Raw genomic sequence first — 19,768 nt, 5'->3', positions numbered from 1 at the left:
TTTTCGAAAGTTTTCCGCGAGTTCGGATATAGTTTTTCCGGCTTTTCTTTATGAACTTTCTCAACGGTAAAATTTTTGTGGAAAACTTTTTCCGCTTCATATTTTTTTAGGATTCCATAGAAAACTTGCTTGCATTTTCATTAAACAACTTTGTTCCTACGTTACTTCGTTCTTGAGTTATGATTTTTCAAAAAAAAAAAAAAAAAAGCTTACATGGCACATTTGGACATTTTTGAACAAAATTGTTCATAGCTCAAAAACGAAAGAAAGTGCGTTCCAAAAATGTCAGCGAATTAACCTTATGAAATAACCTTCTCAAAAAAATTTTTTTTTGAAAATTTCCCACGAGTTCGTGCATAGTTTTTCTGGCATTTCTTTAGAAATTTTCTCAACTGTGGAAAATTTTGTGGAAAACTTTGTCCAGTTCATATTTTGTTTAGATTTCTGAAAAGAATTGCTTTCATTTCTCAAAAAAAAAAATTGTTTCTACGATTCTTGAATTATGATTTTTCAAAGTAAGTAGTATCAGAGGAAAACAAAAAAATGTCACCTGAGTTTTCCGGAAAATAGGCAACCCTGAATTTTTCTCAATTTTTTTATTCATATATCTATGAACCCTGCCTGTGGAAATGTTTCATGAAAATCTGAGACCCTTCGGCCCAAACCCGTACGATAATAAAAAAAAATCCCCATTTCCCAGAAAGTCAGTTACGTATCCTGAAATGAATTTCACGACTTCGATCATATTTACTAATGTGTAATCGAAAAGAATCCTATCGTAAAATCGAAATCGAAAAGAATCCTATCGTAAAATTTTTGAAGCTTGCTACTTCTCACAGGATGGCAATACGGAAAAATGATCTAGACTCTAGTTTAGACCAGAGTTTATCTAGACATATTTTTTTACTATTTCAATCCAGGTGGCACCAAAGGAAAATGCTCTAGATCACATTTAGTCCACATGGTTCTTGTCTAGAACAATCCATTCCGCAGACACGAACCTACCATATCTAGACAAAAAATTATGAAGACGTTTCACACTCCTTTGAATAAAAGTAACACAACGCCAACAAGTGCTTTCCACTTTTTGACGTTTCTCTCCATTCCCATATTTGTTGTTGTCCTTCGGTCTTCATTGCTTATCGTTTGCTCAGCCTCATTGACTGGACTGTTAATTGTTTACAACCGACGACGGTGATACCAATACTTACCCACTAGGTTATGACGAAGGGGGCCGTCGAGCCGCCGTCGGAAGAGACGAACGACCGACAACAATATAATGTTGTGTTGTGTGTGCCTTGCGCAGTCTATATTTCCCTACACTACTGTGTTGGCTCGTCTTCCTCGTTTTTCCATAAGATATTGGGCGGGCGGATGTCTGTCTGCATGTTGCCACTTGTCTTTAGTAGTATTTCGGACGCTTTCGCCGTCGGTCGGTGCATTTGGTCGGTTTTCGTGCTTTCGGGGGTTACTTTTCGATCGAATTATTCGGTATATTATGTGTCTTTGAGTGTAATTGAGTGAATTTAAATGTGAACTCGTTCATTGATTGAATTTGTTTCATGAGAAACAAAAAAAAAGATCGAAAAGTAGCGATAGTGTCGATCAATATCGAAGTCGGCGGCGATCAAAGGGGGATCAAAGAAGGCGCGTGTGTTGTTGCGTTGGCGATAAAGAGCAACAAACGAGATAGCGTTGTTCCATCTGGTTTTTGTCAACGGCGAACGGTGGGGAATGTCGGGAGCAGTGTTGTATTGCTGAGTACGGCTGTTTCGCAGCCGACCAACAACGTTCGGGGTGAACGGTCGCGGATGGTGTAAAAGCGGAGGAAGTGCACAGCGGGAGGAAGAAGAGGATCAAGTTTTATTGCATTCAAGTGCGAAGAATAGAGCCAGAATGTTGTAAATTTGAGGCAGTTTACTGTCGGTTCAGTGGTGTTGGTGAAGCAAGGCAATCCAAGTGGCTGAGCAGAGCTGAAGAAAGCCAAACAGCCGTCGCCGGTTGCGATAGTGTTGGTGTTGAGAATAGCAGTCGATCGTGTTTGGAGTGTTGTTTATTGCACTTCGAAGTTATCGATAGCTTGGAAGTGTGCGTGTTAAAATAACACCGGAAAGTGGATGAAGTGAAATAAAGTTAAAAGCAATACAAAAAAGGGGTATAAAATCGAAGAGTGTGAGAAGGAATCGTGCGGTTTTTCAAAAAATTGGAATGGCTAAAATGGCAATGATGTTTGAATACATCATTTTGATGCTATGTTTAGTTGGTTCGGGATCCATTCAGCAACAGGAATCGTTCGGGGGTCATGAAATGTCCAGTATGAATTCGGAAGATTTTCAGCACCACAATCGATGTGAAACGATCACAATTCCATTCTGTACGGATATTCAATACAACAGAACCATCATGCCAAACCTGATTGGACACACCAAGCAGGAGGAAGCTGCACTGGAGGTTCATCAGTTCATACCGCTCGTGAAGATAGACTGCAGTCCAGATCTCAAGTTCTTTCTTTGCACCTTGTACGCACCTGTCTGTACAATCCTCAACTATCCCATACCACCTTGTCGGAGCTTGTGCGAGAGTGCACGAGTGTGTGAAACAATCATGAGGACTTTTGACTTTCCGTGGCCAGAGAACTTGGAGTGTAGCAAGTTTCCAGAAGATGGCAAAGAACTATGCGTTTCACAGAATACCTCATCGGAAAGCACACCAATGCCAACGAGTGCAATGCATCCCACTAAACCCCATGCTCCAAGGAAGAACGTCCATGCAGGAGCTGGTGCTGGCAACCACCTAGGAAGCAGTCATCGAGATTTGGGATTCATCTGTCCGGTCCAATTGAAGGCCCCAACGATTATGGGCTATCAGTTGACTGTAGGAGGAAAGGTAAGCCCGCATGATCTAATAAGTCGGTCATCACATCCAAAATTAGCATAATATATGGAGAACTCACTCATCACCAAAAAAGGCCAAGCTCCATCAAAAAGCAAATTTTTCATTTCGAACACGTTTCCCTCGTTAAGTCCATCGGATGGGATGTCTGTTGTTCGTCCGTCCGAGTTCTCCCCATTAAAAGAGCAGCAACAACAGAATACCTATACACAAACAGACCCAACAGACGTGGTCGGGTGCTTACCGTACGTGTCGGCCAGTCCGTTGGTCGGTGCCGGTCAAAAGCTGGAGAACTGGATGAAACGAAAATGTTTGCTTTTCCGTAGTTGCTGCCTCCGTCAGGGAAAGAACCTCGTTATTGCTGCCGGTGGCTGCAAAATCCAAAAATGAACCATCGCATCGGTTGTCTGACTGTGCTCGTGGTCCCAGGGTACCACACAGTCGACTCGACCGAAGAAGCCATAGCTTTGTTGGAGAAGCTTCATTCATGGCTTTGTGTACACTAGTCAGTCTGCGCTGTGTGTTCATAGTTTACCAACTGCCACTGCTGCTACTTGTTGATCAGAGCAATATAATACGGGCGTCTAGTAGAGTATTGGCCGTGGACTTCAATGAGATTTAAAATTGACATTTTATCGAACTTCAAACAGATCTTTCCACTTCGATAATAATGTGTACTGTGCTCTTGGCTTGGTATAGATTGCTGGTGGGAGATTTCATTCACCTGAATGCATTTAAGCATGTTCGTCTTGCTTGTTTGTTGGGACCAATGTCTCTATGAATGAGAGCATGTGAAGTCCCCTAATAGCCTTTTGAAACCTCTACGACACTCCCTGAAACTCCTCTAATGTTCTCTCAAATCCCTCGTTTTTGATTAGTTAAACAATTGTTTGTTTTCGGGTTTTCTTTGTGTTTTACAATTGATTTATCATTTCAAGTATTTTAATCACTGGATTCTAAATACATCTATGCCATTGTTATGTCTATTTTATTTTATTTAATATATTTTTTCTTGAGATTCCTAAAGAGATTGTTTGGGAAATTCCCTAAAGAATTACTACGGACGATATTCCTTCATGAATCTCTTCAAATATTTCTGTTGGAATTTCCAGGTTTATTATCGGAGTTCTCCAGAAGTTTTTCCTTGGGTTTTCTCCAGGAACTCTTCTTGGAATTTCTCAGTGAATTCTTATAAGAATTTCCTCAACGGTTTCTAAAGTCTGCTGCGAGAATCTTTGGAGAAATTTCTAGAAAATCTACAGAGAAAACATATGAAAGAATTCTTACACAAAGATCTGAATTTTCTCAAAGCAACCCCAGAAGAAATTAAAAAAAATGCCTGATAAAATGTCTGAATATTTGGAAAAATACTTGAATGAACCTATGAGGAAATTTCAATATCTATTCCCTCAAAGGTTTCTTCAAAAGATACAATTTCAGGAATAGTTGAGTATACACAGACCTTTTCGTAGGAATTCATTTTTTTTTTCTGAAAACGCTTTAGAAATTTCTCAAGATAATCTCTCAGCAATTCATGCGGAAATTACTTCAGAATCTATTTCTCGGCACTTTTCAAGAATGTTTTTAGGAAATCTTTCAATGGAAGCCTGCAGCGGGATTTTTCCTGGATTTTTTTTTTGTTCTGCTGGGTTTCCTTCAGAAATATCTCCATCAGAAATTATTCTTCAGAGATGTTTAATCCCTTCAGAAGTTGAGCAAGAAATTCTTCTATGATTTTTTCTAGAGGTATCTCTAAAAATTCTTCCAAGGATTCCTTCAGAAAGTCCTTAATGAAAAAATGAGGGGTTTATTCCTGAATTGAATTAGTACCTTTGTCGTTCATTTTTGCAGAAATGTCAGCACAGCAGATATATTTTATTGTTTTTTCTCGCATTTTTTTTTTTCTACAGTTTTCTACAGGATCGTTCCATAAATTTCTGAAATAATTTTTCCCTAAAACTAGGAATTTCTGCAGGAATCTTCAAAGGAATTAACATGAAATTCTTGGAGGAACCCTTAATAGAATCGAATTTTTGACGGAATCTCTCATTGAAATTCCTAAAAATAAATCTCCTAAATTCGGATTGAGTATCTGAAGATATTCTTGAAGGAATACTTGACGGAAAATCAAAAGTAATCCAAGCAGGAATTTCTGAAAGAATCCTTAAAGATTGGTTGAAGGAATCTCCAAATAAACTTCTGCAGAAATCTCTGGAAGAACTCTTAAATAAAGTTCTAGAGCTGTATCTGAAGAATTCCCCTGAAAATTCTTAAAGAAATCCTTTCCTGGAGAAATATCTGGAAAAACGTCTAGCAAGAGTCTTGATGAAATTCCTATGAAAATTTCTGAACGGATTTCTGAAGGAATTCCTGTAGGCGTACTTGGAGAAACGCATAGATAAGCTTCTGCAAAGATCTTTTCAAAAAAAAATGAGATGTTTCCAATATGAAGTGTGGTAAAAATTCCTAGAAAACTTCTGAATAAATTCCTTAAATAATCCGTGGAAAATTCAAATTATCCCAAAGGAAATGCTGAAGGAAATCTTTAAGGAATCTAACCTCTATATGAACTGCTGCTAAAATCTCACCTTGATTTTGGAATTTTCTTGATGAAAATCCTGGACACATTCTGGTGGGAGTTTTGAAGTTAATCGTTAAGCAACTCCTGAACAGAAATCAGTTGAACTTCATGAGAAATATCTGAAGAAATCTGTGGGGAATCATATGAGAAATTCCTGAAAAATTCTTAAGGAAGTTTCTGAAAGATTTTCTGAAAGGAACATTTTGAAGGAATCCATGAAATAAATTTAGAACAATCAATATAAGATTTCTAAATAGTGGTGTCATCGTGGTAACTCCAAATCGCTCACTGAGTAACCATCTCTTGAGATATAGCGCTCAAGGATTACTCCACAAAATTCCACGGAAATAACTTTACCGTCTCTTGAAAAATCTATCAAAAAAAATCATACCCTTTTTTCCAGGGATTTTTAGAGTTTCCTACAGGATTTCATTCAAATATATAATTAGCTATTTCTCGGCAATTTCTAAAAAACTTTTCTTGAAAAATCTTGCAAGAATCGCTTCAGAAATTTTCATGAAATTCTTCAGAAACCCTTCAGTGGTTCCTGCAGAAATTCTTTGAGAGATTCCTCCAGAAAAGCATTATACAGTTCATGGATATCTTCATACATTACTCCATGGATTCCTGCAAAAAAATCCTTCAAGAAATCCCAAAGCGATCCTCTCAGAAAATTCTTCAAAAAATTAAAAAAAATGCCGTGAAGCCCTTGGAGTTTTCTCTTGTCTCGCATAACACGCATAGTTTCCTTTAGAATTTCTTTCAAGCTTTCTCCAGATTATCCCAGAAAAATATTAAAGAACTCCTTTATCCTTCCTTGGATTCCTTCCGTTAGTGAAGCTTTAAAAAATCGTTCAGAAAGTCTTCTACGCATTCCCTTTAAAAGTTTTCAAGAACGTCTACCATTGATTGCTTGAAAAAATGATCAAGAATTTTCTTTAGAATCACCTTCGGAGGATCCTAGAAAGATTTATCTAAAAACTCATTTTAGAAAAGTTCCATGTGTTTCCTCAGAAATTTCTCTAGTAATTCTTTCAAAATTCCGTACAATATTATTTCAGGAAATCATCTTTCGGTTTCTACAGAAATGCTTTCAGCGATTTTTTCAGAAAATCGAAAATTCAGAATTCCTCCAGAAATTTCTCCGCAGATTTCTTCAGAACATCCACCACATTGGTAGATTTATTCAAAGGAATTCTGGAGAAATTTTCTTAAAGATTACTTAATAAACTTTTCTATGAATTCCGCCCATAGCTTTCCTAAGGAATTTCTCCAGGTATTTCGCTAGGAAGTTTCCCCATGGATTTTATTAAAGATATTTCTCTAGAGATTCATTTAAAAGCACTTCCTGAAATTTCTACAGAAATTTTACTAGAGATTTATTCAGAAATTACTTCAGAGATTAAAGGATTCTTTACGAATTTCACTGCGGAGTTTCATCATGAAGCTTTACAGAAACTCATCGAAACATTTCTTTATTTTATTTATTTACTTCTTACAACTTATAACAGCACAAATAATCTTCTAATGATTTTCAAAGTATGTGTGTTACAACTAATACCAATGAGCAACTACATATTAGATTTAAAGAAAATGCTGGTTCTTTTTTTTTTTTTTTTTTTTGTACCCGCCACTATCCCCCACACCAAAAAGCTCTATAGAGCTTCCTGGTAGTGGACGCAACTACCAAGCATACTCTCTGGACAGCACAATTGAAAGTAGAACAATAAATTGTATGCTTGGAATAATTTTAAACAACGAATGAATAGGATAGTAAGAATTAACTAATGTAATATCCCAGTGGAATATATATTCCTTTTAAGGGATTTACAAACAATAATATTATTAGTAAATTAACTTAAGCTGGTTTAACAGATGATATCATGATCATAGTTGGTTTTCGCTAAGTTGACATTTCATATATATTTTCAATTTTAGCCTAAATGTGTTGCGATTTGTTAACTGTTTCAGGTCAACAGGAAGCTGATTAAAGTTTAACGGGCCTATAAATCTTATACGTTTTTGAGCAAAACTAGTACTTGCTCTAACTCTTTGCAAGTTGTTTGCTTGCCTAGTTCCATAAACATTTGCTACTAGAGGAAATTGTATGTTGTGGTGCATTACAGTACTGTGCAGAACGTCGAAAACTAGTTGATGAGTTTGTAAATCACATAAAGCTGCCAAAGGCAAAATAGTGTGTGAACGATCTGAATACAGCATGAGAGTAGGATAAAGCAAAGGACGTTTAAACATTATTTTCAGACATCTGTTTTGCAGAACCTGTAGTTTTTTTAAGTTTGAAATGCATGCTCTTCCCCAAACGGAAACCAAATAGTTGAACTGTGAATGAAAATAGGCGTAATAGAATGACAAAAGGGCTTTTCTAGATACAAAAGTAGAAATACGACGCATAATGCCACACAAAGATGCTACCTTCTTTTCCACATGATTGATGTGGTTCTTCCAGGATAACGTAGTATCTAATAGAATTCCTAAATATTTGAAGTAATCCACTCGTTCGATAATATGTGTTCCTACCCAAGCAACACACATGTTATATAAGAGTTACGACAGCGCAAGTTTTGGTTGTATAGAAGTTAATTTTACGTAATTCTAACATTGTGTTGAAATAACGTCAAATAAACTTCTATACAACCAAAACTTGCGCTGTCGTAACTAATATATAACATGTGTGTTGCTTGGGTATTCTCACATTGCTACTGTAAACTATTTTCTTTCTAGGAGAATGAAAAAACATAAGTTTGGTTTTAGATAGATTTAGTGATAGAAGATTAGCATTAAAGTAAGCTAACAAAGTTTGCAAATCTTCTTCCATCTGACGCATGATTGTTTCACTACTACTGCCCGGGTAAAATAGTGCCGAATCGTCTGCAAACAATCTGGGGATTCCGTGAAGCGGCAAATTTCCTAGGTCGTTTATATAAGCTAGAAACAAAATCGGACCAATATTACTACCCTGTGGGACGCCTATGTTAATGGGTTTTTGAGAGCTTTGCACGCCATTAACAAAAACAAATTGTTTGCGGTTCTCCAAATAACTTCGAACGATACTGTTTGCAATCCCACGAATACCATACATTTCAAGCTTATCTAAAAGAATTTGATGGTTAAGCGTATCAAATGCTTTTTTCAGGTCTAAGAACAGGGCACCAACTATCTTTTTGCTGTCAAGCTCACTTAGAATACTATCGACTAGTTCAGTAATAGCAATCAATGTACTGCAACCCTGCCTGAATCCATATTGGAACTTGTAGAAGACATTATGCTTATGTAAGAAATCCAAAATTCTTGTAACTAATAGTTTCTCAAAAATTTTATTGAACACTGATAATGTTGATATTGGACGATAGTTTCCGACATCGTTGGAGTCGCCTGATTTAAATATAGGGATAACTTTGGCAACTTTTAGACAATTGGGGTAGATGCCGGTTTCAATGATTCTGTTGAACATGTTCTGTAGAAGTTGAGCAAACGTAACTGCATTGTTTTTTATTATTTTAGCTGGTATGTTATCGGGACCACAAGCTTTGTTGTTCTCTAGATCACTTATAATCAAAAGAATTTCATTTGTTGTTGCAGGACGCAAGTATATTGAATCTGAAACTCGACGACTAATCGAAGAAGGAAAGCTAGAGCTACGAGAAATGTTAGATGCCAAGTCGTGACCAACGGATGAGAAATAATTATTAAAAATGTTAGAAATATCGCTATTATCAGAAATGATTCTACCTTGAAAAGAAAGTTCTATTTGGCTTTGGTTTGATACGTTTCCTAAAATTGTTTTAAGGTTTTTCCAAAACTTGCTGTGGGGTGTATTATTCAGAAGTGACTCGTAATACTGCTGTTTACAACGCTTTTTTGTTGTTTCTACTTTCCTTGAGACGTGTTGTAACATTTCCTTCAGATGATTGTCGGATGGGTTCCTTTTCACACGTATGAGGTAATTATTCTTCAATTTGATCAGAGTCCACAAATCAAATGACATCCAGGGACAGAAAGAACTCTTAACATTTGCGTGTTTGGTAACCGTTCTGGTGCAACTATTAAGCAATGTGTTGTATTTCTCGATAATTTCTTCTAAACAGTTGTTTACATCATCAAAATCACCAATGTTGTTCAAGAAATTTTGAAATTCGGATTCAAGAAGACGACGGTTAATTATACTTTTTTTTAGTAGAACATTTAGTTTTTTTGACGGTAAATTCATAGAGGTAATGACTATTGAGTGGTCACTAATGTCATTTTCAATTGTATCGTTTCTTATCCTACCAATGTCGTCTAATTTGGAAATCACGTGATCTAGTACATTGTTGCTGACCGGTCTTGTGACGAAGGTGTTCGAACATACAAAACCATAAGATTCTAAGAGTGTTTTATATCTAACTACAACATTGTTGCTAGCATTATTTACAGGCACATTAACATCGCCAACAATTAAACAACACCGATTACGATTGGAGGATTCAATTATATTTTCCAGTTTAACATTGAAATCGACAAAGTCATATGATGGCGGGCGGTACAACCCATGAATATCATAATACATACCACTTATCTCTAACTCAACGTGTATGTGATGGAACCCTTCCTGACAAACATTTTTAATTACCCTTTGAGACAAACTATTCTTGACTAACATGGCAAGGCCACCATTTGACTGATTTCTACAAGAAAAATAACTAACATATCCAGGAATTTTATATAACGAACAATTACTATTATTTATCCACGTTTCACCAAGAACTATCACATCAATAGAACATTTACACATTTCCAAAGTTTGTAAGACATTATCAAATTTATCCATATCGTTGATACCCCTAACATTCCACTGTAAAATACGTAACATGTTAACCTCAATTTCAGTATAACAGTCATTGAAATCATCTATATTGTGATGAAAGTAATTTAGTGAATTAGCCATTGAAAAAACAATACTAAAGATAGAACTCCAATTACAGAAATCAAATACATGAATAAAATCATTGGTGCATATTTTTCGCATTTGGAGATTTTTCCGTGCAGTGACGGATAAAGTTATTCAAGTCGTCATGACATCTGATTGTCTCAGTCTTAGAACTCTCCTCATGCTTTACCAATATAGATCCATCTCGTCCTACCCAAACGTACATCCATCCTAGATCTTTTTGCAGGGCTCGCACATCGCGCAAAAGTTGTAATGAATACGGCGTCAGTTCATTCCTAACAGTTATTCTGGTTGGCTGTCGGTTTACTGTTAAGTTTTCATTGACTTGAGTTGATAACAAAACACCAAACTGTTTTTTCTTCTCAAGCAATGCTTTTTTCACTGAGTTCCGTTTAAATTCAACTCTGACTGGTGGAAGTGAATTGGCAGATTTAATTGACCCTATTCTAGTAGCTGACACCAAATCATCCGAACTCAGTTCAACTCCTATCGTTGAACTAACTTTTACTACGAGATCGTGGACATTTTCATTGGGCAAGGGTGGCACACCCAAAAATACTAAATTGTTAAGGCTTTTTTCTTTGTGGGCATTATCGACTTGCATTTCCAGCTTACTCAAAGTAGTTTTGAGAGATACTTGGGACTGTTTTAGCATTTCCAACTCCTGTTTCAGAATTATATTTTCCTTTTTGAGTAAACTAAAATCACGAAGAATTTCCTCAAATTTTGAAGACAAAAATTCTTGAGACATTTCAATAGCTGCAGTTAAAGACTTCATCTCTTCTCTCATGCTGAGCATTTCAACAGACACCACGGATTTCAATTCTGACGTAACAGATGATACTATCGATAATTCAATACTATTCTTAGATGTAATTTGTTTAAAATGACTAGAGCAACTATCAGAGCAAAAATAGGAATTAGTTTTTAAGCGGACAGCTGCTTTTCTTGATATATTTCGACAAGTGAAGTGGGCAGATACACAACAATATTTGCAAGAAATGATTTTGGAGTAATCAGATTCCTGTTTCTTACAAACAGTGCAAATCATACTGCTATCCATTGCAGGCAAAAACTGAAACACCTATGAAAGAACTTTCCAACGAAAATAATACAAAAAAATTATACAACACAAGATACAGATAAACAGACACACAGATAAAACAAAATAAAACAAACTGAATGTTCGGTATTAAAGTGATAGAGTAAATTTCATCTGCTGACCACAAAAAAAAAAGTTACATGGAACACGTCATTGCTCGGTTAGGTTCGCTTCTACGAAACTGAGGTGTACCAATCATTCACACATTGGAGCTTCTGATAGTGCTACTAGCCACACTGTGCAACTACGGCGAGAGCTCCTTTCTATCTTTAAGCGACCAAATCCGCAACTGTCGGAAACCACACTATGAGGTGTGATACGAATGTGTTCAATTGAATCTATCGAAAAAAAAAAAAGGTACACCAAAGCTTCCAACGCATGCCTACGAACTACTTGGTGGCAGCCGTATACAGCAGAAAGAGCTACTGGCGATTGACAGAACCACAATATGTTAGACACCAGTGTGTGTACTCTAAGATGTACTAAAAACTTCACACCATGACGCACGGTAGCGTTCGCACCAGAGCAGCAACAACAATAGCAAACAACAGCAGACCACGTTCACAGCTCACCGGGTAAAGCAAAAAGCCACTACACAAGCAAGGACCTATCCAATGGAATCTAACGATATAAATGGGTCAAACCAATTTGTTGGTTTTAAGATGCTTTTACTCTTAAAAATCACTGCACTTCAACGGAACTTGATCACTGACAAACTAATAATAAGACGGCACTACAACAAATTCACAAACAGCAAGTATTTGAAGGCAAATATTAAGAAAATATGCCAAAGGTAAAAGACCACTATCAACTGTTAAACCAGTGCTGCCAGAGATTCCTAAAAGAAAAGTAACTATTTGTAGATCTGCAGTTTCTGGGCAGATCATTCCAATTTTTTATAGCGCGATGACGGAAAGATTCTTTTAAATAATTGGTGGAACACAGAGGAACAGTCAGTAAGGACACACGTGAGGATCGAGAATAGCAGAAAAAACTCTCTAAATAAGGTGGAGGATTGTTTAACAACTTATAGGTTTGAATGCATAATCTAAATTTAAAGTGGTCCGTTAAGCTACATCCAAGTATAGCATTTTTGTAATTCGAAATATGGTCATACTTTTTCAAATTGCATACATATCTGGTGACAGCATTGAATGCGAGATTTAATTTCTTTAGGTTTTTCTTAGAGACAAGTCCAAACAAAACGTCACAGTAGTCGAACAAGGGAACAATCAATGATCTAGCAAGCTGAAGTCTAATATGTTGTGGAGTAACATGTCGTAATGTTGCAAGAGAATGTAAAGCATTTTAAATTTTACTGCAAACAGAAGTGACTTGGCTGTTCCAGTTTAAATTAGAATCCATCAGAAGACCAAGGTTTTTAACTACTTTTGTGTATTCAATCAGCTCATTTCCAACTTTAATTTGTGGAATATCAGCCAATGTTGAACGTTTGGACCGGAAAACTATGGTTTGCGTCTTCTTCGCATTTAAAGACAATCCATTTTGCTCGCACCATCTTAAGATGCTACGAACATCAGAATTAATGTGTTCTACGATACCAACAATGTCGTCAGGCTTTCCAGAGATGTAAAGTTGGCAGTCATCTGCATATAGATGAAATTTACAATTTACATTAATTCTTGAAAAAAAACCTCAAAATATCCTCTTGGTTTCTAGAAAAAAATCTTAAAAAAAACTTGGGGAACTCTTGTAGTGGTTCCAAGGAAAAACTGCTAAACAGGCTTGGCATTGGTCATGAAGTTCACAAGCAAGCTACGGTTTTGCTCTTATGATGCGTCGCCAATGAACGTGATGTTAGCAACCATACGTCGCGTACGCAAAGCACAACGACACCACCTAGAAGCCATAGGTAACCATAACTACTTTTTTCGTTATTTAACCATCATCCATCTAGACCATCAGACGAATTGACCGTCATGACTGGTAGTGCTAGTCTGGAAATTGTAGGTTTGATTTGCTAGTTAATATGATTGGTAAGAAATTTTTTCAATTAATTATCTTGAATTTCTATTGCAGATGAGTGCCTGCAATGCCAAATGCTGGAATTATACTATACAATTGAATGTACAATTTGTACATTCAGAAATTTCAAGGATGTAGGGCATAACTTGTGGAGACAATATTGTAGTTGAAATCCGAGTTTGTGGATCCGAATGAATTCGGGCCAACGGCTTCTTGAAATAAGACCACGTTTATGCTTACGGTCCCATGGAAAAGATCTATGTTCAATACACAAAAATACAAAATGCGTAGGCAGGGGCGCTAACTTAATCCAATTATTAGAACAGCAACTAGGGGGAAACACCAGGTTCTTATGATGTTTGTGTGTAAAAACTAGGAAATTACTAAACATTGGGGATAAAGGGGGTGGGTGTGGTGGTCAATCTATGCATTCCCTTTAGACCAGCTTCGGGGAAATCTCAACTGCCAAACTTTAACAGAATCAGGTCCAAGGCATGTTGAAAGTTTTGCAGAACCGTTGCTTGCTTGCGCTCATTTGCTAAAGCAAACAGTAACTATCGATTGTATAGGCGCTATACTCAGTGAATGCAGAGCCACTTACGGTGAAATACGACGCAATTTTGAAACTTCGTCAAATAAAAAGAAAATGTTCGATTATGTTCTTTCCCACTGCGACCTTCACGACCGTCGGTTCTGTACCGAATGACAGTCAAAGGTCAGAAAATATTCATTGACTCCTTCCACGGTAACTAGACGCAATCGTTCAATGTAAGTTCGTAGCCTGAAGAGCTCACGAGCAAGGCCGTACACGACTTGATGAGCCTTCTGCGATCGCTTGACACTGCCATCGGATAACTGTTCTTAGTCGTTTGAAATCGACTTTGAACGGTGATCAATTCCAAGCCTGCTGCTAAACATGTTTATGAATGAGATACGGCAGAAATACGTACAGCAATTTTAGGCAGAACGTCTTATAAATGTATGCCAAAATTTCTGCAGAAATAATAGGCGAAGGTACTGGTGGAGTTATTGTATAAATCCGTCAATAAAATACCGGAGTTATTTTGAAAGGAATCGTTAGAAGAGATATCTCTGAGGGAATTCATAGCAGAATTTCTAATGCAATTTCTTCAGGGATAATGAAGATAAATTCCCCTATAAGAACCTCATGCAGATACAGATATTCATAGAATGATTTCATGATAAATTATTTGAAATATTCCAAGGAACAGATTCCGGAGTAACATCTGCAGGAATTACTGAGAGAATCTATGGAGTTTCTGAGGCATTCCCGGAAAAAATGAAAGAATCCTTGAAGTAAGGTCTGAATAATCCCTGAGCAATCCCTGAAGAAACTATTGAATCAACATTCACAATCTTTTGTTTTTTTAGAAAAAATATATGTAATTTAATGCCTGAGGGAATATCTGAATATATGAACTAGGACCTGAACGGAATTCTGGAGCAATTTCAGCATTGATTCCTGAAGAAAAAATCTGCATTCTAAAGAAATTCCAATTTTTGAATGAATCGCTTAAATAATCTCCGATTCTCCGTCAAGAATTGCTTCTGGAATTGCATCTGCCGAAGAAATCTTTGGAGGAACTCTTTGAGAAATTTGTAGAATAATTCTGATAAGATTTCCGAGGGAAATTCCTACAGACATGTTTAAGGAAACTCATAAAAGGATACAAACACGAGCTTCCGTAGCAATCCTTGAAGGAATTTGCTAAAGAATCGCGGAAGGCATTCCAGGAGAAACTTCTCAACGAATTTCTGTAGAAACTCGTGGACTAGCTTGGACATGAATCTTTTGATATTTTTTTTCAACTTCTGAAGAAGACCCAAGGAAAATTCCTAGAGGAGTTCCAGAAATAATTTCTGAATGATTTCCTGGAGAAATTTTTAAAGAAATGCATTTTACAAAGACACTGGAGCAATCTTTGTAGAAATTCTTGCTTCAATCATTACAGGAAATCCTGCTTAAATCTACTTTCTATAAAAAATTGGGAAAATTTTTGATAAATCTTAAAATAATCACTAAAGGAGTTTCTGGTGGTATCCCTGAAGATAATCATGGAGAAAGTTGTTGACCAGTATAGGAGAAGTAATTATTTTTAAAAATCTTTTTGGAGCAATCTTTAGAAGAATTCTTGCTGAAATCATAGAAGGTATACCTGCAATAATCACAGACAAAAATAGAGAAAATAATTTTCATTGAGTGATTTTCCAGGAATAATTCTTAACTATTTGTACGATTGTACTAATTCCTATGGTTTACCAGAATAGAGGGCGCTGAGATTTGGAAATCTTGAGTAACCAGCTCTAATTTTCCCATGACAGCACTGAATGGAATCCTTGGACAATTTTATTGTGAAATCTCATAAAGATTTTATGAAGAAATCTTCAGGAAAATTTCTCCAGGAGGATCCCAGGGAGAGCTTCTGGAACGAACTTCTGAAGGAGTCTGAGGAATATTTTCAAAAGAGATTCGTATAAAATTTATGGAAGAATTCTGAATTTTTGATTTTCTGAAGGAATCACTGAAAGTATTTCTCTAGGAATCTATAGATGATTTCCTGAAAGAATTTTCAAACAGATTTTGAAAAAAAAAATCAGATAAATTCACGAGGAATCTCATGGAAGTTTTCTGGATGATCCTTTCGTGGTAACTCTGAAGGGAATTCTAGAGCGTGGTCTGAAGAAGCCCAGGCAACCAATTTTCACGTATAATGAAGTTCATGATCATGTTATATGTACTTTTATGCGGTAAAGTTACATCGCATAAGATGCAGTAAAAGTGCCTTATGCGTACAAAAGTGGAGGCGCCATACGTGCATTGACGGAAAAATAATAACGCTATATGACTTCAGTCTATATCTTATGCGATGCACGATGTGCACTATTGCGACGTAATATAGCATCTTATGCGACTTAATAATATTTGAAAAAAAAAACAATGCTTGCCACCTCTGTATCGAACTAAGAACCTATGGATTTTAGAGCCACACTTCACACTTAACACCAAACTCAACTTAGAAAACACACTAATTAATTGTTATGACATTCTAACTCACCTCAGTGTTTGTTGGAATGTACTTGATCTCCCTGCGCTGTACGTGTTCGACAGGCTATCTGGAGCTCAAAATGACGAAGCGTGATTTCCCGCAAAGTTGTCACTACCCCTCTCTTGCTAGCACCACCCATTGATAATTATCAGGTCAACAAAACAAATATGATGACTTTGTAACATGTTTTGTAACCATAATGATGACTGTAAGCTTTTTGGCACTCCAAAAGCACCTCTTTCATTGTTATCACATATCACATCGCAATATACCAACATTAACGATTCTAGCTTATGCGAGTTTGTTTGCACATTTTATAGAGTTTATTTTTACTTTCATGCGATTTAGTTTGTACACCAATGCGAGTTTAACTGACATAATAAGAAAAGTACCAAGCGAAGTCGTATAATCATCGTAGTGCGCAATTATGCGAATTCAATTGACACTTTGCGAGTCCGCTCGAACTTTTTTGCGAATAAGTAAAGTTCGTCGAAATAAAACATCAAAATATCGTCCACTACGATGTAGTTATACATTAAAAAAGTTAGTTTGCACTTTTATATGATTTTATCAAATACATCGCAATATGTTCAAGAAATAACATCATATGCGATGAAAAATGTTCCTCAGCCGTATATATACATATGCTGTAGTGAATAAAAATAGTACTTTGTACGATGGACAGCGTACATCCTTATGCGATTTATGGTTGTCTGGGAATCCATGCTAGATGTTTTAGAAGAACTTTCAAAAGGAATGCAAGTAATGAATGCATTTATAAAAACTTAAATTCTTCAGTAAAGTCTTTGTAAGCTTATTCAATAAAATTCTCTCTTTTCAGAATTTCGTGCAAATTTCTCTAGGTTTTCGTGGTATCAGCAAGAAACCTTTCACTTGGAGGTTCAAAATTCTTACAACAAGCAAAGAGTAAAAATAGAAAGAATTCCCTCTCTTGCCTTTTTGTATGCAAACGTCAAGCGACAAGACAAGTGGCGCTATCTAAGCGTTTCAAGGTGGAAGCTTTATGTAACAGTGTTCGTGATTTGCCATAAGAGAAGGTGGTGTGCGTATGTTTAGGTATCCGCATACAATCAATAACGCACACTGTCGCACGAAGGTTAAACTTTCATCCGCGCTGCGATACTGTCCCCCGAGCATCAGCGGAGAGGACATTCTGGATATTCTTATTCTTTGCAACAAGTCTATTAAAAATATTCCTGGGATATTTCCCGATTTTTCAACCAGTTGGCCAAATTCCTTTCTAGAAAATACTAATACATTTCTTGTTTGTTTTTCAAAACGGAACTGTTTGGAAATTCCTTCTAAAATTTCTTCAAGTAGATATTTGCGAATATGAACTTTCAAATAGATATATTTTGACAAATGTTGTTTAGTAAGCACAAAACCTTTTTTTTTAATTCCATCAATGGACTTCTAGCCAATCGAATATGTAGCATAATTTCTAAGGGATTTCAGAAAATGGTTAGAAGTTCATGCAGCAACTCCAAGAATTGTTGTTGATTATTTCTTCGCTTTGCCAGAGTAATATTTCAGAAAAGAGTATATGCCAAGTGCAGCCGGATAATTTATTAAAAGAGTATTTACGTAACAGTTTTCCTTAATTTACTTATTTCGATCATTTTTTCATTACACCAAAAGCCAACCAAACAAACATCAAACATTAATGGTACTTACTGCTAAACCTGCTGTCGGCTCGGTTGAATTATCCTATTACCCTATTCATAGAGAAAATGCGCATTCCACGAACAATATCGTCCTTTCAACATAGAACACCCATTCACCACTTAACGTGTCACCAGCATTTTCTCCTTCATTTCCGCAGTCTTCCAACCTGAATATCCCTGCTAAGCTGTCGTGAGCCTAATTTTTCATTACCTACTCCTTCTGACACACTGCTCGCATTCGTTCATTCTTCTCCACTCAGTGCAGTTTTCCCATTCCGGAAGAAATGGCAACTCAACCCTCCGGCCGACTGTGCCTTTGCTTGAGCATTTTGCTTTTTCGTTTCGGACCATTTCATCATCACCTTCCGGCCTAGTACCGCGCAACAAAAGGAATTTTTCTCATTCATAAACGCCTTGATGCTAGAATCGTGTGCAACGCCTAAATATTCCCACGCCTTCCGATATTCAAAGTCAATTCAACTGAAACAAAAATGCATTTTTTTCACCCCACATTCCCAACAGCTGCCCGGGGGATTTTAGATTCAATTTTCATCGTAGGGTCTACCTACCTCACGCGCGGTATATTGGAAGCAACGGGAAACATACCATTCGTTACTGACTTTGTTTTTATGACCCATCATCGTCCGGTGGTGGCCGGGTGCGATCGTGTTCGAACACGTTGGGCCTGGACCGGGGTAGTGCAGATTGTTACTACGCTTGGTGGGCCGACGACAAAGATGGGCAATAAACCCGAAAGAATGTTCTATTAATCGCGGTTGCACAAAGGTGACATTGGCTTGGGTTGAACCTAGGTGAACCTAAAAGGAACGTTTCGAAATCGAGGCACCGAATTGGCCGTCTATGGTCTCAGGTAGCCTGGATTGTTTTGCACCTGATTCGTTTTGAACTCAGGTAAACTTTAGCTGGAATGTTGCGAAATCAAGGCGCCGTATTGGCCGCCTATGGTTTCAGATAGCCTAGATTGTTTTTTTTGTCACAAGATTGAGGCGCCGAATTGGCCGCATGTGGTTTCGGGTAACCGCAATTGTTTTTGTTTGTCTCGAAAATCGATGCGCCGAATTGGCCGCGTAGCCGTGGTTGGTTTTTTTTGTTTTCACTGGGTTCGCTTTGAACTCAGGTAAACCCTTGCTGGAATGTTCTGAAATCGACACCGTATTGGCCGCATAGGGCGCCTGGCTTGTTTGCACTGGATTTGTTTTGTCTTCAAGTAAACCGAACGAAAAGAATGTTGGAGTACAATTTCAACCAACATCCGTGGCCGGGACCCGGCTAGGGGTCATTGTGCGCAAGCAAGGTTACATTTGAATAACAAGGCGGTTGCTTTGTTTTGAAGAATTGGGTGCCAAGTCCGAAAAGATGATGGGGCTAAGAATAATGATGATGATAATGATGATGATGATGGTGATGATGATGACGATGATGACGATGAGGACGATGGTGAAGATGACGATATGACACGCCCAAGCATTGAAGATGCCCAAGTGA

The 19,768-nt window shown here is 37.1% G+C and overlaps 1 protein-coding gene across 1 annotated transcript in view; it reads left to right on the top strand.

Annotated features, from left to right (window-relative positions):
• Positions 1 to 1,249: 1,249 nt before the first annotated feature.
• The window catches only part of LOC109427049 (frizzled), a 354,513-nt gene continuing 335,994 nt past the window's right edge, over positions 1,250 to 19,768 (top strand). Inside the window, exon 1 of the mRNA XM_062842923.1 lies at positions 1,250 to 2,886. Coding sequence (XP_062698907.1) covers positions 2,209 to 2,886 — 678 coding nt within the window. The 5' untranslated portion in view covers positions 1,250 to 2,208. The remainder of the gene's footprint in view (positions 2,887 to 19,768) is intronic.

The sequence above is a fragment of the Aedes albopictus genome, chromosome 3, assembly GCF_035046485.1.
Source record: "Aedes albopictus strain Foshan chromosome 3, AalbF5, whole genome shotgun sequence".
NCBI lineage: Eukaryota > Metazoa > Arthropoda > Insecta > Diptera > Culicidae > Aedes > Aedes albopictus.
The sequence above is the reverse complement of the archived record's forward strand: the minus strand, read 5'-3'. Positions and strand labels throughout refer to the sequence as shown.